Here is an 18,362-nt window from a genome sequence, read left to right on the forward strand (position 1 = left end):
CCTGCCACGGGGTGAGCTCCCGTTGCTCGGTCCCAGCTCCTGCCCACCTAGCAGTTCGAAAGCACCTAAAAGTGCAAGTAGATAAATAGGGACCGCTCCAGCGGGAAGGTAAACGGCGTTTCCGTGCGCTGCTCTGGTTTGCCAGAAGCGGCTTTGTCATGCTGGCCACATGACCCGGAAGCTGTCTGCGGACAAACGCCGGCTCCCTCGGCCTATAGAGCGAGATGAGCGCCGCAACCCCAGAGTCGGACACGACTGGACCTGATGGTCAGGGGTCCCTTTACCTTTACCTTTTTACTCACTTTCATATGCCCCCCCCCAATGATCCTGCTCCACTCTCTGCCTATCCTTCTCAAGGGATTCACAGAAGAGGTGCCAAACGTCTAATTGAACCAAAACTTATATCTTCCCCACTATTACCAGTGCTCAGGGCAATGAGTGCTGTTGATTATGCAGTGAAAAGCCACCATCCATGAACGGGAAAGAGGGAGGTATCAGGGGAGCCCCAAAGTTTGGCGAAGTGGAAGAAGGGGGAAAGAAAAAAAAATAGCAGGGAAATGGCAGAGAACCCCAAGAACGGCCTCGGCCCAGTATACCTGAAGGAGCGTCTCCATCCTCATCGTTCAGCCCGGACACTGAGACCCAGCTCCGAGGACCTTCTGGCAGTTCCCTCACTGCCAGAAGTGAGGTTGCAGGGAACCAGGCAGAGGGCCTTCTCGGTAGTGGCACCTGCCCTGTGCAACGCCCTCCCATCAGATGTCAAGGAAATCAACAACTATCTGACTTTTAGAAGACACCTGAAGGCAGCCCTTTTTAGGGAAGTTTTTAATGTTTGATGTTTTATCATGTTTTTAATAATCTGCTAGAAGCCTCCAAGAGTGGCTAGATGGGCGGGGTATAAATAATAAATTATTATTATTATAGAACAATCCGAATGGGGGACTAAGGACTCACCTGTATTGTCCTTTAATGAAAGTTTCCTGTGCCACCACCATTAATGCTCCATTGTCCGTATGACGTCCCCCTTCAAATCTCTGCCTTCCCACAATTCCCCTTCTCTCAGTTCTGACTTTCTCATGCCAGTGATACTCCAAAAAGAAGACGGCATGGGAAAATCTGGGCCGAGGGAAGTGTGGGAAGACGGAGATTTGGAGGAGAATGTCCTATGCACCATGGAGAATTAATAGCAGTACAAGAAGCTTAATATCTACCTTAAACAACAGCATGGAGGAGCCCTGAGCAGCTACGGAATACTAACAGGCATGTCTGGGGAAGGGTTGGAAAAATTAGGTAGGAGGGGATATGGAATGGAATATCCTGAAAAGGAGCATCCCATACGGCAACATTTTGTTGCAGTACTAGTTCTCTCTTCTCCCCGTGCTTTTTCACGCAGTATCTTACTACCGGTATGCCTTTCCAAATAAGAACTGGCTCTCTTTCCCTTTTATTGCATCCAAACACTTCTTAAGACTCATCCATTCATCTGGACTTTTCCTGGTTTCCATTTTCCTTTCCATCCTCTAGTCTGAAACTCCTGATTGCGAACTTTCATACAGGGTTCGATTATTTCTCATTTTATTTCTTCTACAGTGCCTAGCGATTTTAGGTTCTCCGTTTGTAGCATCATCATCATTATTAAAGTGGGAACACTTTCCCTTTAAAATACCGGGATATTTAGAAAGGAGGGTTTTTAATCCAGTCTTATTATTCTTTTTATTTTGATTCACTCCTGTACACCAAATGCCGTCACGGAGTCGCTAAGGTCAGTAGTGTTCTGTATCTTTGTGCAGTATTAAAGGGTATCGTTTCAGCTGACCATGAGAAGAAGCTGAAGGAAATCACTGAGATGCACTAGCTCAGAATTTCCTCACGTCTTTCATCGTGTCTGTGAACACAGCGCTTCTCCCTTTCCTGATCCTGAAATCTTAAATCCAGGAAATGAAACCTACAGAGCCCTGAGAACAAGCCCCCTGCTGGGTAAAGCTGAGTAAAGCACTTGACCCTGAAATTCTGGTATTTCAAATTAATTGACGTAAAGCTTAATTCAGGTGCTGCTTAATGCACTTTCCGCAGCTAGGAAGCTCTGCCCATATATAGCGCAGCCTGCAGCTTGCAAGTCCGCATTAGTGTTTTCCGGGGAAATGACACAGAGGTTTAGAAGTTTTCCTGGCCGGGGGGAATTAACACAACTGAAGCTGATATCGCTTGGCTTCATTTCTTGACCCTGGACTCCCACTCCCACTCCTTTCCTTGGCAATCACATTATGCCCCAAATTCTAGAGTCCCCCCATTTAACCATTTGCTCCCTATAGTCTTGAAAATGGAAGTTTTGTTACAGCCTGATCCTATGCACCTTTAAAAGGTAAAGGTACCCCTGACCATTAGGTCCAGTCGCAGACGACTCCGGGGTTCCGGCACTCATCTTGCTCTATAGGCCAAGGGAGCCGGCGTTTGTCCGCAGACAGCTTCAGGTTCATGTGGCCAGCATGACTAAGCCGCTTCTGGCGAACCAGAGCAGCGCATGGAAACGCCGTTTACCTTCCCGCCGGAGCGGTACCTGTTTATCTACTTGCACTGTGACGTGCTTTCGAACTGCTAGGTTGGCAGGAGCAGGGACCGAGCAACGGGAGCTCACCCCGTCGCGGGGATTCGAACCGCCGACCTTCCGATTGGCAAGCCCTAGGCTCAGTGGTTTAGACCACAGTGCCACCCGCGCTTTACCTTTACTGAACCGTAAATCTTGTACGTGCTCAGTGGAACTAAGTCACAAACAAATGTAAATAGCAAACAGGGGCGGTTTTAGGGTGGCACAACGGGTGTGAGGCTCTTTGGGTGCCGCACTGCAGGGGGCACCAAAACAATGCTGTAGAACACAGTGCGAGAGGCGAGGGTGTGTGTGTGTCAGATTTTGGCAGCGCACAGGGCGCCACAGAAATTTGAGAGCTCCAAGTCCACCGCTGGTAGTGAATGTGCATAGTACACAACGGGGAGCAAGCCCTACTGATCACTGGGATCAATGGGGATACCGCAATCCTATGCATAGCAGCTGCTCCACAGCATAATGTCCCATTTCCCCCCCAAGCATGTCAACGCCACTCTTCTCTTTATGGAGAACCGCGCAAGCCGAAAACTCAGGATTACACATTATATATAACCTAACGATGCAGAAAAGCTGCCCCAGTCTCCCAAACTTCCTGTGCTTTTCTCTTTGCTCGTTATGCGCATCCTTCGCCTCTCGAATCGGATGCTGCACTGATTTCTGGGAGCACCAGTTCACCATCAACGTATGCTTTGCAGGAACAGAAAGAAAAATGTGCCCCACGAGCCAGGATCTCTGTTTACAAATTACTGCATCCCGTAGTAAACAGACAACCGAAGCCGACTCAAATACACTGGCCTGTGTATCATATGACAATCTGCCAATGGCTGTACGTGGGGGGGGGGGGAGAAAGGCCGGTATTGATTTATCGAATCGGAATATTTATACCCCGCCTTCGAGCTGTGGTCTTCAAAGGCAGTTTACATCATCCACACATGAAACGAAATTTGAAAAGGCAAAAAAAACCCCAGTAATTAATATACAGTAAAACATAAAAGAGGGACCCAGGTGGCGCTGTGGGTTAAACCACAGAGTCTAGGGCTTGCTGATCAGAAGGTCGGCAGTTCGAATCCCTGCCACGGGGTGAGCTCCCGTTGCTTGGTCCCTGCTCCTGCCCACCTAGCAGTTCGAAAGCACATTAAAGTGCAAGTAGATAAATAGGGACCGCTCCAGCGGGAAGGTAAACGGCGTTTCCGTGTGCTGCTCTGGTTCGCCAGAAGCGGCTTTGTCATGCTGGCCACATGACCCAGAAGCTGTCTGCGGACAAACGCCGGCTCCCTTGGCCTATAGAGCGAGATGAGCGCCGCAACCCCAGAGTCGGACACGACTGGACCTGATGGTTAGGGGTCCCTTTACCTTTACCTTTTAAAACATAAAAGCAGCAGACGGTGAGAACAAAAGTAAAGCCCACAGCCAACGAAAGGCTAAGAAACAGCAGCATCTGTTCAGGCGCTAAAGGGAACATACAAATGCCTTTGCCTGGCACTTTGAGCTTGTTTAACCAAGTTGTGGTGCCACACCAGAGAAGGCCCAATTGCAGTCACCACCAACCCTTCGTCCCACAGCAGCAACACTCACGAAAGGGCTCCCCAGAACATCTGTTTACACAGGGCAAGGTGATGTGAGAGCAGCAGACCCTTTACCTATCCCAAAAAATACACCATGGAGCTTGAATAATTCACACTTCAAATCAGAAAAGAAGAATGCGTCTTCCCATATCCTCCAACATTTCTCCAATGAAAATAGGGACGTACTAAATTATTAATTATTATTATTATTATTATTATTATTACTACTACTACTACTACTACTTTACTATTTATACTCCGCCCATCTGACTGGGCAGCTTCCAACATACAATCGTACCTTGGAAGTCGAACGGAATCTGTTCCGGAAGTCTGTTCGACTTCCAAAGCACGGCTTCTGATTGGCTGCAGGAAGCTCCTGCAGCCAATCGGAAGCCCCGTCGGACATTCTGGTTCCAAAGAACATTCGCAAACCGGAACACTCGCTTCTGGGTTTGCGGCATTCGGGAGCCAAAACGCCCGAGTAACAAAGCGTTCGGGATCCAAGGTACGACCGCATATTAAAACATAATAAAACATTAAACATTAAAAAAATACTTCCCCATACAGGGCTACCTTCAGATGTCTTCTAAAGGTTGCATAGTTACTTTTCTCCTTGGCTTGGTGTGTGTGTGTGTGTGCGCATAACTCCATGCCCTCCAATGAAAATAGGGACATCTTATATACTCTCTCAACCAATTGCTTTGCTTCTAGCTAGTCTACCTGCAATCACAGCACCCAGAGCTCCCTAGCAACCTTCCAGGAATCTTAGGGTCATGGGATTTCTAGCCGTTTCACTCACGCACCCAGCACGCCTTGGCCAAAATGGGATCTGAGCCACTTATACAGGCTTCCTCAATCTCGGCCCTCCAGATGTTTTGTGACTACAATTCCCATCATCCCTGACCACTGGTCCTGCTAGCTAGGGACCACGGGAGCTGTAGGCCAAAAACATCTGGAGGGTCAAGTTTAAGGAAGCCTGCACTAATGGACTATTCTCTCCCCTACCTCAACAACTCCCATCTGATAAATACGTGAATGTCAGGCCTATGGCAACCAAATTTCCTTGACTGCCTAGAGTCTCTCACTGGGGTCAACGGCATTGGCTCCCACCCAAACAGGGTCCCTGAATGCACCCCTCTGCTTTCTCCCAAGCAACAGCCTCTCCCCTCTCTCCCAACACCAATATCACGGCGATATGATATTTTATAATATATAACAAAAATAAAAGCAGGCAGCCATGTTGACCCATCTCACCACTCGCTTTTCGTCAAACGCCTGTGGAAGTGCTCTGCGGTTCCTGAATGCTCCCTGCTCTGTGATTTTCAGTTGCTCCTAAAAAAATGTCACTGGTGCTATTTGGATTTTTGTTTCATAAAAGCTAGATTGCCACGGGAACTTCTGCAAACATTGTGACCGACTAAGACTTCCGTCCGAAACGTGTTTACCCAGAAATAAGTCCCAATGAATCTACTGCTCAATTGAATCCAAGGAGGCCCTACTTCTGAGTAGGCACACATAGGATCGTGCTGTAAGGCTGCAATCCTGTTCTAGCCTTTACCCAAGAGAAAGCCCTGTTGGCTTACTTTTGAGTAGACGTGAAGAGAGTTCCACTGTAAGACTCTATCCAGAAATGCAATAGAAAAAACAGCATTGAAAGCCAATAACATAATTTCCCATACTGTGTGATGCACTTATCTGAGAGCTGAAAACAACGCATCTGTAATCTATCACAGCAAGTAAACAGCACGGCCTGTGTGCTCAGACTTCTGTGCCACAATCTAAAGAGCAATCAGCGAGCCCTTTCCTTCTCTGGTGGTGCTGCAGAGAGAGGGAAAAAGTTGCTCTTTCTGTCTGGCACCAGGCCAAGCAAGCTGTAGCATAACTTCCCCTTGGGTGACATACAACTGCAGCAGGAGCTGCCTCACACCTCAGAAACATGGTCCTATAAAGAGGTCCTATAAAGAGGGACGACAATCAGGCTTAAAAACCAGAAGCCCGCACTCTCTCGGCTATGGCGAAACAGCAAGTCGAGTGGGGCACACAATCCGTTTGTCACTAGCAAGATGGTGCAGATTCCACAAGAAACAAGACATTGCCAATTGATGCTGGCTCGGCCTGCTCTTGTGCTTATAGAGGGGAATCATGGCACTCAACACTACCCCCTGCTACTTGCTGCGGGTAAACCTTCTGGTCAAGTTGGCAACTCTCCTTACGGGAATACTTCGGTCTTTGGAAGTTGCCCGACAGTTTCAAATCAGAGCACAAGAAGGGACAAGAGGAGACAGTTGTGTGGGTGTCGTGGAATTCGTTTTAAGGAAGGCAGTAAAACCACGCGAAATGAAGTAAGCCCCAGCCAAACGAAATCCAGGAGAAAAACAGCCAGCTACTGTATGCATATTTCCTACGAATGGTAGAATTAGGAAAGTTTCTCTCATTTAAAATGTAGAACAGAACTACGTGTTTCATTCACGTTGCTTGCTTTCAATCTACGCAACTGAAGTCCTGTTACACTTCTCTCTCTTGCGCAGGATTATGCCCCATTGAACTTAAGTTTATTTTTTACCAATTAATTAATATATGGGTGTGTCTTTGCTGCTTGTTCAGAGAAAGCGGCCCATTTCAGGCAACTGATTCCCCCCCCCATGTATCTTAAAAGACCAACTGGTCGCTACAGCCTCTGTCATAGGTTTAAGTCATCAGAGTGCTCCTCCTGTGTCCATGTCTTTCTTATTTCTTCCTTTAAAAAAAAAAACTGGCTTGAAAAAGGTTTCATACCAGTTACTACTTTCAAAGCTGAGAAATCTGTGTTTTCCAAGCTCCCCTTTTCTTCTACTAGGGTCAATGGTACCGGGGTCACTTGCTCCTCATCAAAGCAGCGCATGGAGACCTGAAGTAACAAACCTTCCATAGGTTCTCATCTATCTATCTCTTGATTTATGGCCCACCTCATCTCAAAAGTAACAAAAAGCTGAAGAAGACACAGGGAAACACATAACGAAACAGAAATAAATTCCCGGTTGTTTTTCAGCACTGATCGGCAGTAAATTTATAATGCAGGTATGAAATCATATTGTGGGGAAAGCAGAGGAGGAGGAGGAGGAGGAGGAGGAGGAGAAGGAGGAAGGTGTTTTTATTCTTTGGTATACTGTATAGGCGAGCAGAAAGAAGGATAGGACACTTTGGTTGCAAATTTTAAAGTTGGGACTGCTCTTCTATTTCACCGTACCATGGTATACCCCATATATTCCTTATATTCCAACATATAAAAAGGGGTATAAAAATTATATTATGATTATTCAAGGATCTACAGGCATCCGAAATTTGACTGTGCCGTTTCTGAAAAGAGGGGAAAAATAGACTCCAGCTGAATCAGCTCTAACGGCTTCTTACACATGAGAAGCTTCCATTTTGCACATGGGAAAGGAACTAAAAAATTTCTGACTTTATCCCTGTCATTATGTAGCACTTGCTCTTGGAACCACAGAAGTGATCAAATGAGGCAAGGTATAAATACAAAGTGAAAACGAACAAACTCTGCGCATAATGGCACGTTGCTTATAGTTTCAAGACAGCGGATCCGAAACCTGTTACCGAGGCCTCGCCTCCGAATATTGGCGTTTGCAAACGTAAGCGCTCACTTCCCGTATGAGAGTTCAGAAATTTAGTGGGAGCAACGGAGGGCAGTTCCGCCGCAAACGATTGTGCAAATACGAATTCGCCAGGCCACATCGGCAAGACGTTGGCAAACCATGATGTGCAAAATAATGACATGGTTTTGCATCATCGTTTTTTTTTAACACGCATGCGAACTAGAAATCGCCTGCTTGTCTGCCCGGCTGATATTTGTGAATATTGGACAAGCGCTTGCATTTGGAGTTTGTACTAAACCTTCCTTTCTGCACTCTTGTAAAGATCAGAGATTTCCCCACAGGAGCCGGCGGGAGGAAACAGGGCTCAGTGGAAGAAGTATCAGGCTTTGGGGGGGGGGTCGTCTAATTACTCCCTCCCGTATTTCTCAACTCCAGGGTTCCTCACTTCTTTCTGCCATTGCTCATGGCCTTAAATTGAGTCATTTTTTGCGTGCCTCAAATTCCAAGAACAAATCCCCCCTGACTAATGAGTGAAAGGAAGAAGGGGTGGGGAGGGCATGAAAGGCTGATGTTTTTTTAAAAAAATCTGCACCAAGATAACTTTTAATTATTAGGGGAACAAAAGGGGCACCTTCTTCAAAACTGAATTTCAGAAGGTTGAGAGATCTTTCAGGACCCAATGGGTGCAATAATATTTACAATGTTTATGGGGAATATTTGCCAAGAGTATGATCAGACCTTACGATAACAAATGCCGCTTGTGCTAACACATGTAACTTCATTTCTGGGGCAGACCGAGCAACGGGCAGGCAAATTAAGGTCTCCCAGTTAAATTGATATCAACTGGATCTAAGAAGTGCCTGAGTCTCAAGGTGATGCCCTGGGCTTGCGTGTACCTAACTAATTGTGGAATTTACTCATTCTATTTCCACATGCCTAACATCAGCTGCTGCAGTTGCCCCCGGAAGGTCCTTGCTACTCTGGTAAGTTGCCATCTAGTCAATATTTAAAGGTAAACTCAGAGCAACCTAAACTCAGAACTGACCTCTTCGTTCAGCAACCAGGGGGTGAAATCTAATAGTCCTGATCCAGAAAAGTAGCCAAAGCAGAAGACCGTGTGCATATTGTTCACAGATAAACAGTGCACAAATGTGGGATAGGGGACTGCTACTGCTAAGAAACCAGATTCTGTGTGTTCTATGGGGTGTGGTCTTTAAACACCACAGCCCATCACTTTTTTGCACATCACATCCTCATGCAAAAAAAAACCGCTTGACTCTCTAAAGACAATTCCTACCACCACCCAACTAGGATGGTTGCCTGATAGTTACATGTGTCAGAGCTGCCAACAGCAGGTTTTCTGTGCTAGCCAAGAAAAGTGTGCTGCTCTCAGGAGGGAACAATCCCCAAATAAAATGAAACTCTCTCCCTGCAATTTTGAGGTGCTGAGCTATTCTCTCCCCTGACTGCCCATCTACAGCTGCTTCCAAAAAGGTGCCTGAATGTCAAAGTGTTATTATTTCAGTCCCAAACAGCCGACGGTAGGATCTGGGATTTTTCAAAAGGAGGGTGTATAATTAGCCAATCAGTATTATGTTACTCTGTTCATAACTTAATAACCATTTTAATACAGATGGCACACACAGGGATAATTTCCTGGGATAGCTTTGCAGTATATTACAGAGAGAGTATGTGTGCTTGGGGGGGGGGGGTCTTTTTTTTTAGCCAAGGTACATTCTCCAAGTTAATTTTACCTGCTGTTTTGAGATGATTTGGGATAATTCCATATCATTTTCAAAAATATTAGAAGCCATTGATCGAAGATGCCAACTTGGAAAAAAAATGCCTCCTGGCCATTAGAACTTTGACAAATCTTCTATGGAAACCACATAAATTAATAAAGCCCCCCCCCATTCCTACTGGTGAGAATGACTTCTTTTTTAAAAATGTAATTGGCTACATTTTCTATGTATTTCATGATTAACTATTTAGCCAAGCAGCTGTAGAGATGGATGCTCGACTGTTGTGTCCATCTGGATACAAGTGTCTCTGTGGGGCGACTTTCTATATTACTTTTTCCTGCATGGAGATTCATATCTCTGATATATGCGGCAGCTGCCCCATTCTGCAGTTTGTGGCAGAAAATACTCTTGCATCCTCAATCTGTATGTTTCGAAACACATCCATTTGGAGTTTTTTGTTTGTTTGTTTTTTTGCTTTACATGCATTCTTAACATGCCGGGTACAAGGGAGCCACAAATACAGGTACGTCTAAAAATCTGCTCAGATATGTAGCCGGCATTAATTCCTTTGTAACCGATGACAACAGGAACATTGAAGTCCTTCAATCCCACTTTCCCTTTTCAAGCACAACCAATAGTGTGTGTGTGTGCCTATCTAAATCACAGTCTCCAGATCACCTCGCGCAGGATCTTTATCTTCCCAAGGTCAGCACATGGAATAGTGGAGTGTCTCTCTTTGAAGGAGGGTATTTAGGGTTCTCGGTGTGTGTTCTGCCTGTTGCAGGTGTGCAAATTGCCCCTCTGCATTGTGTTTGAAAGCACAGGGGATGTGTTGCTCTCTAGTTGATTGTTGTCTCAACACCAGCACTGGATCTTATCACAGGGGTATCTGTCTTCTATTTATTTAGTTAGTTATCTATAGGTAGAAAGACAGGCACGCAACCTGCTTTGGAAGGCAGGGTGAAATGGCATCGCTCTCTGACCACTTTTGTACGGCACACACACTCACATAAATGGGGCGCCACCCCCTATGATATATCCAGAAACTTGGGAAGAAAAGAAAGAAAGACACACATCAGAAGGGAACACGAAATAAGAGGTTTAGAAAGCTGCCATACTAAAATCGAGATAGCGAAAAAGACGCATGAGACGCACACAGAGCGCAGGCAGAGGCGCCTGCGCGCAGGCAGGCACACAACTGTTTGTAACCCTTGACCTAAGCGAATCTTCCTTTCAGAAGTTTCTCCAACTCCCGAGGGGCTCAAAAAGGTGCGAGGGCTCTTTCTTCCTCCAAAAGGAAGCGTCATTGCCCGGGGGAGGGGAAAAGAAAGGCCTCTTATTTGAGGAGAGGAAGAGAAGAAGAAGTAGTAGTAGAAGTTAAGACTGTTTGTTTAAGACAAATAAGCATTTGGTATTTTAACGGCTCGGCAATCGTCTCCACATATAGGAGCTTTTCGTGTTTTTAGAGGTTTAACAGGAGAGAAAATGCCCGTCTTTCCCAGCGAGGCAAAGATACTATGAGCGCGTCCATCTCCTCCTTCCTCCAACGACCCGGACGCCAATTGCGCGCCGAAACAACTGTTGGGGAGAGGTGCCATGATAGACCCGGCTTCCTGCTCCCCCCTAACCCCGCCACCACCCCACGTTTCGTTAGCCCCATAACCATCTCCTTTCAAAAGTCTGCCCCGGCGAACCAAGACAAGCCGTCGGAGCCCCACGGGCACGCCCTATGGCAGATCCATAAGCGGTCCAGAAGCTCGCGCGCGCGCCCGGAAACTGGAGTGGCTCCACGAGTTAGGATGGAGACCTCCTTTTTTGTCCTTTCAGACGAGGTGTGAGCGAGGAAGAGACAGAAACACAGATAGAGAGGACTCAAAGAAGAAGAGAGGAAGCGTCTGTTGGGGTGGGCAGGGGTCTTCTGGGCCTCTAGGGACTAGGGGGTAGGGGGGAGAAGGCGGGCTGGGTTTCCCGCGAGGAAAGCAACCCGGTGGCGCTCAGAGGCTTGGGGGGCGCAGGAGGCGCTCGTGTGTGCGACTCACCGGTTGATGGAGGACACGCTGGGGACGGTGTCGTTGTCGCAGATGCCCTCGGCCAGTAGCCGGTCCCGGATCTCCCAAGCGAACATGGTGGGGTTTTGCCTCTTGTACTCGGCGATTTTATCCACTACTTTGGGGGTCGCCACTTTGGGCTTAGAGCCTCCGATCACGCCAGGCTTGATGCTCCCCGTCTCGTAGTACCTGCAAGCGCAGAGCGAGGTTCAAAGCTGAGCCCCCGAGCCTGCAGGGAAGCCTTAATCCACGCACCCCGCCGCCCACTGCCGCTCCCGAACACGTGCACACAAACCAACGGGTTGGGGAGGCGATTTTGGACCCCGTATTCCCGCCCCCCCCCTTGTGCGGATCTGCAAGGGAAATCCCACTCTCGCATCCCGTCCTGGGGCTGTGGTCCTGGGGCTGCAGGGTCCGCCTTGCCTGGAGTCAGTCCCCGGAAACACCCCCCCCCCAATTTTCCACAGGCCCTTGGCGCGCGTAATGCCGGGTTCGGCGGGGTAGGACGATCCAGAGGCCGGGGGCACCCTGGCTACAACAGTCCCCCTTCCCCCATCCCGCCTGCCAATGCCAACCTACAGCCAGGAGAAGTTAGCTAGACACAATTAACCGCGGGGGAGGGGAGAAACTGAGGGTGTTTTTTTAAAAGGGGGATTTCCTCGACTTCGATTTCCTCCCCAGCGCTTGGTCTCGTGTCTCCCCCACCCCCTAAAAAACCCAGATGCATCTTCTCTCTCTCTCTCTCTCTCTCTCTCTCTCTCTCTCTGTCTCTCTGTCTCTCTCTCTGTGTGTGTGTCTCTGTCTCTCTCTCTCTTTCTCTCTTTCTGCCCTTCGCCGGGCAATTGCTAATCCCTTTGCAAATCCTTTGCAAAGAAAGCGGGGTGATAGTGGAAAATCTACATTTTTGGACCCCCCCCTCCAGCCCTCTCCCTGGCATGCACTCGGCTCAGCTGCACCCCCCTGCCTTCTCCCCACTCCCCCTCTGAGCTGAGCTCTGCTGTAGGGCGGTGACATCTACTTGGCGGAGGGGGGGGGGGGAGAGAGAAGGAAGAAAAAGAGAGAAAGAGAGAGAGGAGGAGGAGGAGGAGAAGAGAGAGAGAGAGAGAGGCAGCCTGCCGGCCTGCTGGTTCCTGCTGACCTGGGGGTGGAGAGAAAGTAGGGCCCGGCCTGTCTTAGCTGGGAGGAGGAGGAGGCGGGGAGGGGAGACTTGCAGGTTGGTCTCACAGCAAATTGGGATGCAATCGCTTTGTTTCTTTGCTTGGTGGGCTTTTCCCCCTCTTTCCGAACCCACAGCAGGTCCCTGTTTTAAGATAGTGCCAGACAAAAGAAAGCAAGAGAGGAGCGTGGGTGCTGGGTGGCTGGTGCGCAGCGCCGACGAGCCGGGCCTCCCTTCGCCCCCGGGGTCAGGGCTCCGCTTTCAGGTCCACACCGAGACTCTGCCAAGGGGCAGCCGAGGCGCCTCTCTCTCTCTCCCCCTCCCCGCCCCTTGCGGCGGCGCTTGCCCTCCCCACGCGCGCCCGGGGCCTTACCTGCCCAGGATCTTGCTGACGCAGCCGTGGCTGACCCGCAGCTGCCGGGAGATGTCGCAGGGTCGCACCCCCTGGTGAGCCAGCTCCACGATCCTTTGCCTCACCACGTCCGGAAGGGGCCTGCCGTTCACAAACACCCCCCCGAGCTGGTTGACACCCCCGTGCCCTGCTGGGGAGAGAGAAGAAACACGCACACACCAGCGAAGACCCATGCACACCGGGGGTGGGGAAGGGAGGGCAGGAGAGGGGAGGGAAAGGAGGGGAAAGGGAGAAAAAACATTAGTCGGGGCAGTTAAGCCGGACAAGTCTGCAATGACAGGGGAAGGGTGGGGTGGGGTGGGGTGGGAAGGCAGGCAGGCAGGCAGGATTCGACCCCCGCGGGGAAGGGATCCTTCTCCTGGCGCCCAACGGGGCTGGGTGATCCCCTGTGTGGTTGGTTTTTTTTTAGGGTCTTTCCCACCCTTGGGAGGGTGGCAGGTGACTGACTTGGCCGCTCCCACCGAAAACCAAAGTCTCTGCTCAGGAGGAAGCTCTCCTCAAATTCTCCCCTCAATTTATATTTCCATTCGCCTCTGCCCAAGTTTCCAAACAGGCCGGGCTCGATCCTCTGTCACAGGCGAAATCCTACTTATTTCTGAGGGGCCGCTCAATTGTTTCATAGCAAAATTATTGCTAAATTGGTTACATAGATGCTGCTATAAAAATAGAACGAAGGGGTCTGTCTCTTTTCTTCTCCTCCCTCACTAACATTTTAATATCTTTCCCCTTTTTCCCCCTTTGCTTTTCAGCATAATGGTCTCCCATTATAAGGAATTATTTTTCAGAGGAATAATAATTTATACCAGTTTCGGGTGTGCTTTTTTTTAATTTTAAGTCATATATCTTTTCATATATTCCTCTTTATCCTCCCCATCTCAGACAATCTCCCAATCCTGAGCTGCCTTTGCAGCAGTCTAATAATTTATAATTTAGCTAAATCCAGAGGGGCAGGGGTCTATCCCTGCTTTCCTCGAAATAAAAAAAACAGGAATTTCACGGAGCGGATTTTAATCCAGCGTTTGCCACAATAATCTGTGGGGGTCTGGATGTTTTGGACAGCGCCAAAAGGCTCCAAGAGAAGCTCCCCCCCCCCCGTTGTTGTTTATTAGCCTTTCCCCGCGGTCCCTTCTCCCTTGCGCCTCGATCCGCAACTCACTTAAGCCGAAATATTTCTCATTCGGACGCTCCAGCCCAGGCGGAACCTGCCGTGGACTGGGGTGGGGGGTGGGGGCGCTGCTTGAAGCCCCCTCTCCGGTGTTTAACTGGAAAAGGTACCGGAGCGATGTTAAGTGTCAAAAGGTCCCTGGAGTGATTACACCCACAAGGTGAACAGAGACGGACCTAACCTTTGCTGCTGCCTCGGCGAGGTAGGAAAGAAGGGGGGAAAGAGAGAGATCTTAAGTGTTTGGTTGTTATTTTTTTCCCCTCCCTCCCCAAGCTTACTGAAAAATGATCTGTTTGTATTTTTGCCGAGCTCCCACCCTCCTCAGTTACTGTGACACTGACTTATTGGCTCTGAACTTAGTGGAAACTCTCATTGCCCCTGCGATCGATCCCAGTCCTTTTCTCGCAAATAGAGTTTTTTCACCTCCTCGCCCAGCACTTTCCAGGATGCTGAGAGAGGAGCAGCTTCTTAAGCCCGCTTACATCCTATTTACTGGCGGGGAGGTTGCACAGAAATGCACTCCACGCCGCCGCTCCCCAACCACTGCCACGGCTTTGTTTTCGTGAAATTAAGAGGGGATTTCAGGTCGCCTTCCTGCAACCGCCCCGCCCCCCCCAACCTCCACAGCATCCACCGCACACTTTTCACTGTCTCATTTTTATTTATTTTTAATTTTTGCAGGTGGAATGGCGTTGACCGGCCTCTCTTTCTCACTCTGTATCTGTTTGTTTCCTTCATTTGTCTGGGTCACCTTCTGCAGATGTTGCCTCTAAAGTTACCGAGCAGGCAATTTCTGCAGCACCTCATTCCTGAATAATTCAGAGCACCTTTGATAACTCGCATTACAGAGTATTAAAAGGCAACAGATGCAAAAAAGATTAAGGGATTAATAATTCAGATTATTGCACCTGCGTCTCCCCAGCCACACACCAGCCCAAGTTCTGAATTCACTTCCTTCGGGGTTAGAACCTGTCTTCTCTCTCTCTCTCTCTCTTTTTCTACGGCTGTTTCTCGCTTTTCCTGCTCCGGCCGTTCCTTTGTAACGCAGGGCGCGCGTTGAATGGCACACGCTTCTACCCGGAGCAAGCCAGAAGAGGTTGTGGGGGGTACGAAATTCACCCCGTTTCCAAGGAACAAAAAACGAAAAAACAAAACGCATTTGCCAGGAGGGAATTAAACCTTCCGATGAGCCACGTTGTTTAATTTCACATGGTTCTAGATATACCTAATGTGGGATTCGGCGTGTTAAAACATTCCCATATCAAAATGCAGCTGGAATCCTTTCAGCCTTTCTTTTATAAAAGGCAGGTGATTGACACGAAATGTCAAAAAATGCGAAAAATATAGACAACGGCAGTTTGTTTTTTTAAAAAAGGTATTTATCGGTTGGAACATCGGTCCTTTTTGCCCGATTTCCTAGTCCCAAAATACGTTTTAATTCCTAACACATTATTTCCCCATCCTTTTTGTCTTTTTAAGCGTGATTTTTGTGTAGGGCATATGCTTGAAAGTTAAGGATGTCAAAAGTTAGGGATTGCTGTTAATTATTCATTTACTGCCTCTTTCAGTCTCCCCTCTCTGTTTTTCAACTGAATGTTGTTTTTGTTTTGTTTTGTTTTAAACAGAATTGTTTCTCCGCAATTTCCTTTTAAATTAAAAAAAAAAAAGTGTTAGCAAGGCGATGGTGACCCGCGACAATAAGAAGAAAGAGCCAGGTTGATTTCTGGGTTTTCCTCCTCGTGAAACGGATTGAGAGAGAAACAATTCCTGGATCCTCTGCCCCTCCGCGTCAGAAATGGATGCATTTAAAAGGGAGGCCGAGGATTTGGGGCGACGGGGGTGGTGGATGGATGGGGGTGGCAAACGGAAAGCTCAACGCACAAAACTTCAGAGAAGGCAAAGCGAATCGAACGGAAAGGCCTTTAAAAATCCTTATTTTAAAGGAAACGCTCTCAGCTTACGCCAAGGCTGGCATTTCCGCTCCTGACCCCCGTTTAATAATGACAAATCAGATAATGTAAAATCTAAGGGGAAAGGCAGTATATAGATTTATACCGACGTCTTATAAGCATACTATATTATGTTCCTATCCAATTGTAATTTCATTACATTCTACGGGCTTTTCTCCAGCCTAACTGAACCACTAGGTTGCATTTTTTTAAAAAAGTCCAGAACTCCTCCGAACTACTTCAAAGATTTGGCTCTATGGAAAGGGAGTTTGGGGGCCTTCACTCCGCTAAGCAGCGTCGCCAGGAGTGTGGGGTGAGGGGGTCCCTTCTGAAACCTCTTCTCCCCCCCCCCAACTAGAAAGTGGAAGGACTGCCACGGTTGCCCGGCTTTTTCCCTGCTTCACCTTCCAGCCGACGGAGATGGCAAGCGGGGAAGGGGTTCTCAGGTGCGAAGGGAAAGGAGAGAGAGGAGGCGGCGGCGGCGGCGCCGAGGGCTACTGCCGGTACTCACGGTGCATCGCGGAGAAGGGGTCTGCCTTGCAGTGCATATCCATGGGGAGGCAGAGGAAGGGGAAGAAGTCGGCTGACGCCGCCGTGTCGCCGCACAGAGTCAACTTCGGCACTTGGGGGAGAATCGGGCCGGAGGAGCGGACGGGGAGCCGGCTCGGCGCGCCAACGGGGAGCCGGGCGACGGCCTGGACAAGGAGCAGAAGATGGAGAAGCAGAAGCGGCGGCAGCGCCGCCCCCCGGGTCGCCCTTCTTCCCTCGCTGCCGGTCCTGGGCCGACGGAGGGCCAAGGGAACTTTCCTTCCTCGGCGGCGCTCACGATCCCCGCCCGGAGCAAGGACAGGTGCACGGCATGGCGGGGGCCCCGTCGGGCCGGCGCAGCGCAGCAGCGTCGCGCTCGGCTCTCCAAATCGCCGGCGCCGCTGAGTTCGCTTCTGCCAAGTTCGTTCGACGGCACGGCGGCAAATCCGGGAGCGATGGGCCGGTCGCTCACCCAGGCAGGCGCTTCTTCTCTCCGCCGTCGAGGATCTGCTTCTGACTCTGCTGCTCCGGGTTCCCTAGGCGGAGGGCGAAGGAGGAAACCCGGCTCCTCCTGGTCCTTCCAGAGTTTTTCCCCCCTGGCTCGCTCGCTCGCTCCCTCCTTCCTTGTCGCCTCCCTCCCTCTCTCCTCTCTCTCTCCTCCCCCCTGTCTCCTTTTTTTTTTTTTTTTTCCTTTTTTGCACAAGGTGGGATGTGCTTGCCACGAGCTTTGCCTGGAGAATGGAGCTGCCGTCGCCGGTGTGCGCCTCTCTAAAAGCGGCAAACCCCCCTCCAGATCGCACCCCGGACTCCCCCCCTCTCCGTACACACACACACACTCTATCCCTCTCCCTCGCACACACCTCCGCCCCCTCCCCTCTCGCTCTCGCCCTCCCTTTTTCGCCGGGCACACACACACACACACACAGAGAGAGAGAGAGAGAGAGAGAGAGAGAGAGAGAGAGAGAGAGAGAGAGAGAGAGATGGATGGCTTGTCAGACAAAGGCAATAGATTCCAACACTCTCGGATTCACCAAAAAGCAGCGCCGGAGACCCGGCGAGGAAGGTCCGGCGCTCTATCACCGCCAAAGCGAAAAATGCACCCCCTTAAAATAAAAAAAAATACGTACCAACAAATAAATATATCTGTGTGTGGGTGCCGGCGAGGGGGAGGGGAGCAGATCCAGGACACCAGGGAGAGGGGAGAGGACCAAAACCGCCGAGGTATAGGGAAGGCGCGGAGTGGTTGATTGGTTGGTTGGGGGATCGGGGGGTCCGGCAAGGGCCACCAAACTCGCAGGGGGCATCAACTGTTGGGGAGCACCTTGGCAAGTCCGCGGGCGCAGAGAGTCCTCACGGCTTTGTTTTCTTCCCTCTCCCACGCCATGGGATGATGGTCTACTTTCGTATTTAATGCGCGTTGGAAGCCTGTCGATGTAGATGTAAATGTGCCCCCCCCCGAAAACACTTCCCCCGCCGCCATTATTTGTTTTAATGTGGGAGGCCTTCCGCCTCCAGAAATCTCAGCTGCTGGAGCCGAATAGAAGGCGAGGATCGACTTTTGCGCGCGCTCCCTCCCTCCTGGTTTGCCCCTCAGTCAAACGCAGG

At 49.6% G+C, this 18,362-nt stretch overlaps 1 protein-coding gene across 16 annotated transcripts in view; it reads right to left on the reverse strand.

The window, feature by feature from the left end:
• PAX2 (paired box 2) overlaps nucleotides 1–17,291 on the reverse strand; it is a 130,955-nt gene extending 113,664 nt beyond the window's left edge. For 5 of the 16 annotated variants that reach the window (XM_033148654.1, XM_033148649.1, XM_033148653.1 and 2 more), the window contains exons 1-4: nucleotides 16,741–16,869; nucleotides 13,077–13,245; nucleotides 12,686–12,847; nucleotides 11,539–11,736 (exon numbers count right to left, since the gene is read on the reverse strand). In XM_033148654.1, the coding sequence (XP_033004545.1) occupies nucleotides 11,539–11,736; nucleotides 12,686–12,847; nucleotides 13,077–13,245; nucleotides 16,741–16,783 (572 nt within the window). In that variant the 5' untranslated portion in view covers nucleotides 16,784–16,869. Of the gene's footprint in view, nucleotides 1–11,538; nucleotides 11,737–12,685; nucleotides 12,848–13,076; nucleotides 13,246–16,740 lie in introns of all 16 variants that reach the window. The other 11 variants (XM_033148659.1, XM_033148655.1, XM_033148650.1 and 8 more) reach the window with 5 other exon arrangements.
• Between the last annotated feature and the right edge of the window lie 1,071 nt (nucleotides 17,292–18,362).

The sequence above is a fragment of the Lacerta agilis genome, chromosome 5 (assembly GCF_009819535.1).
Source record: "Lacerta agilis isolate rLacAgi1 chromosome 5, rLacAgi1.pri, whole genome shotgun sequence".
NCBI lineage: Eukaryota > Metazoa > Chordata > Lepidosauria > Squamata > Lacertidae > Lacerta > Lacerta agilis.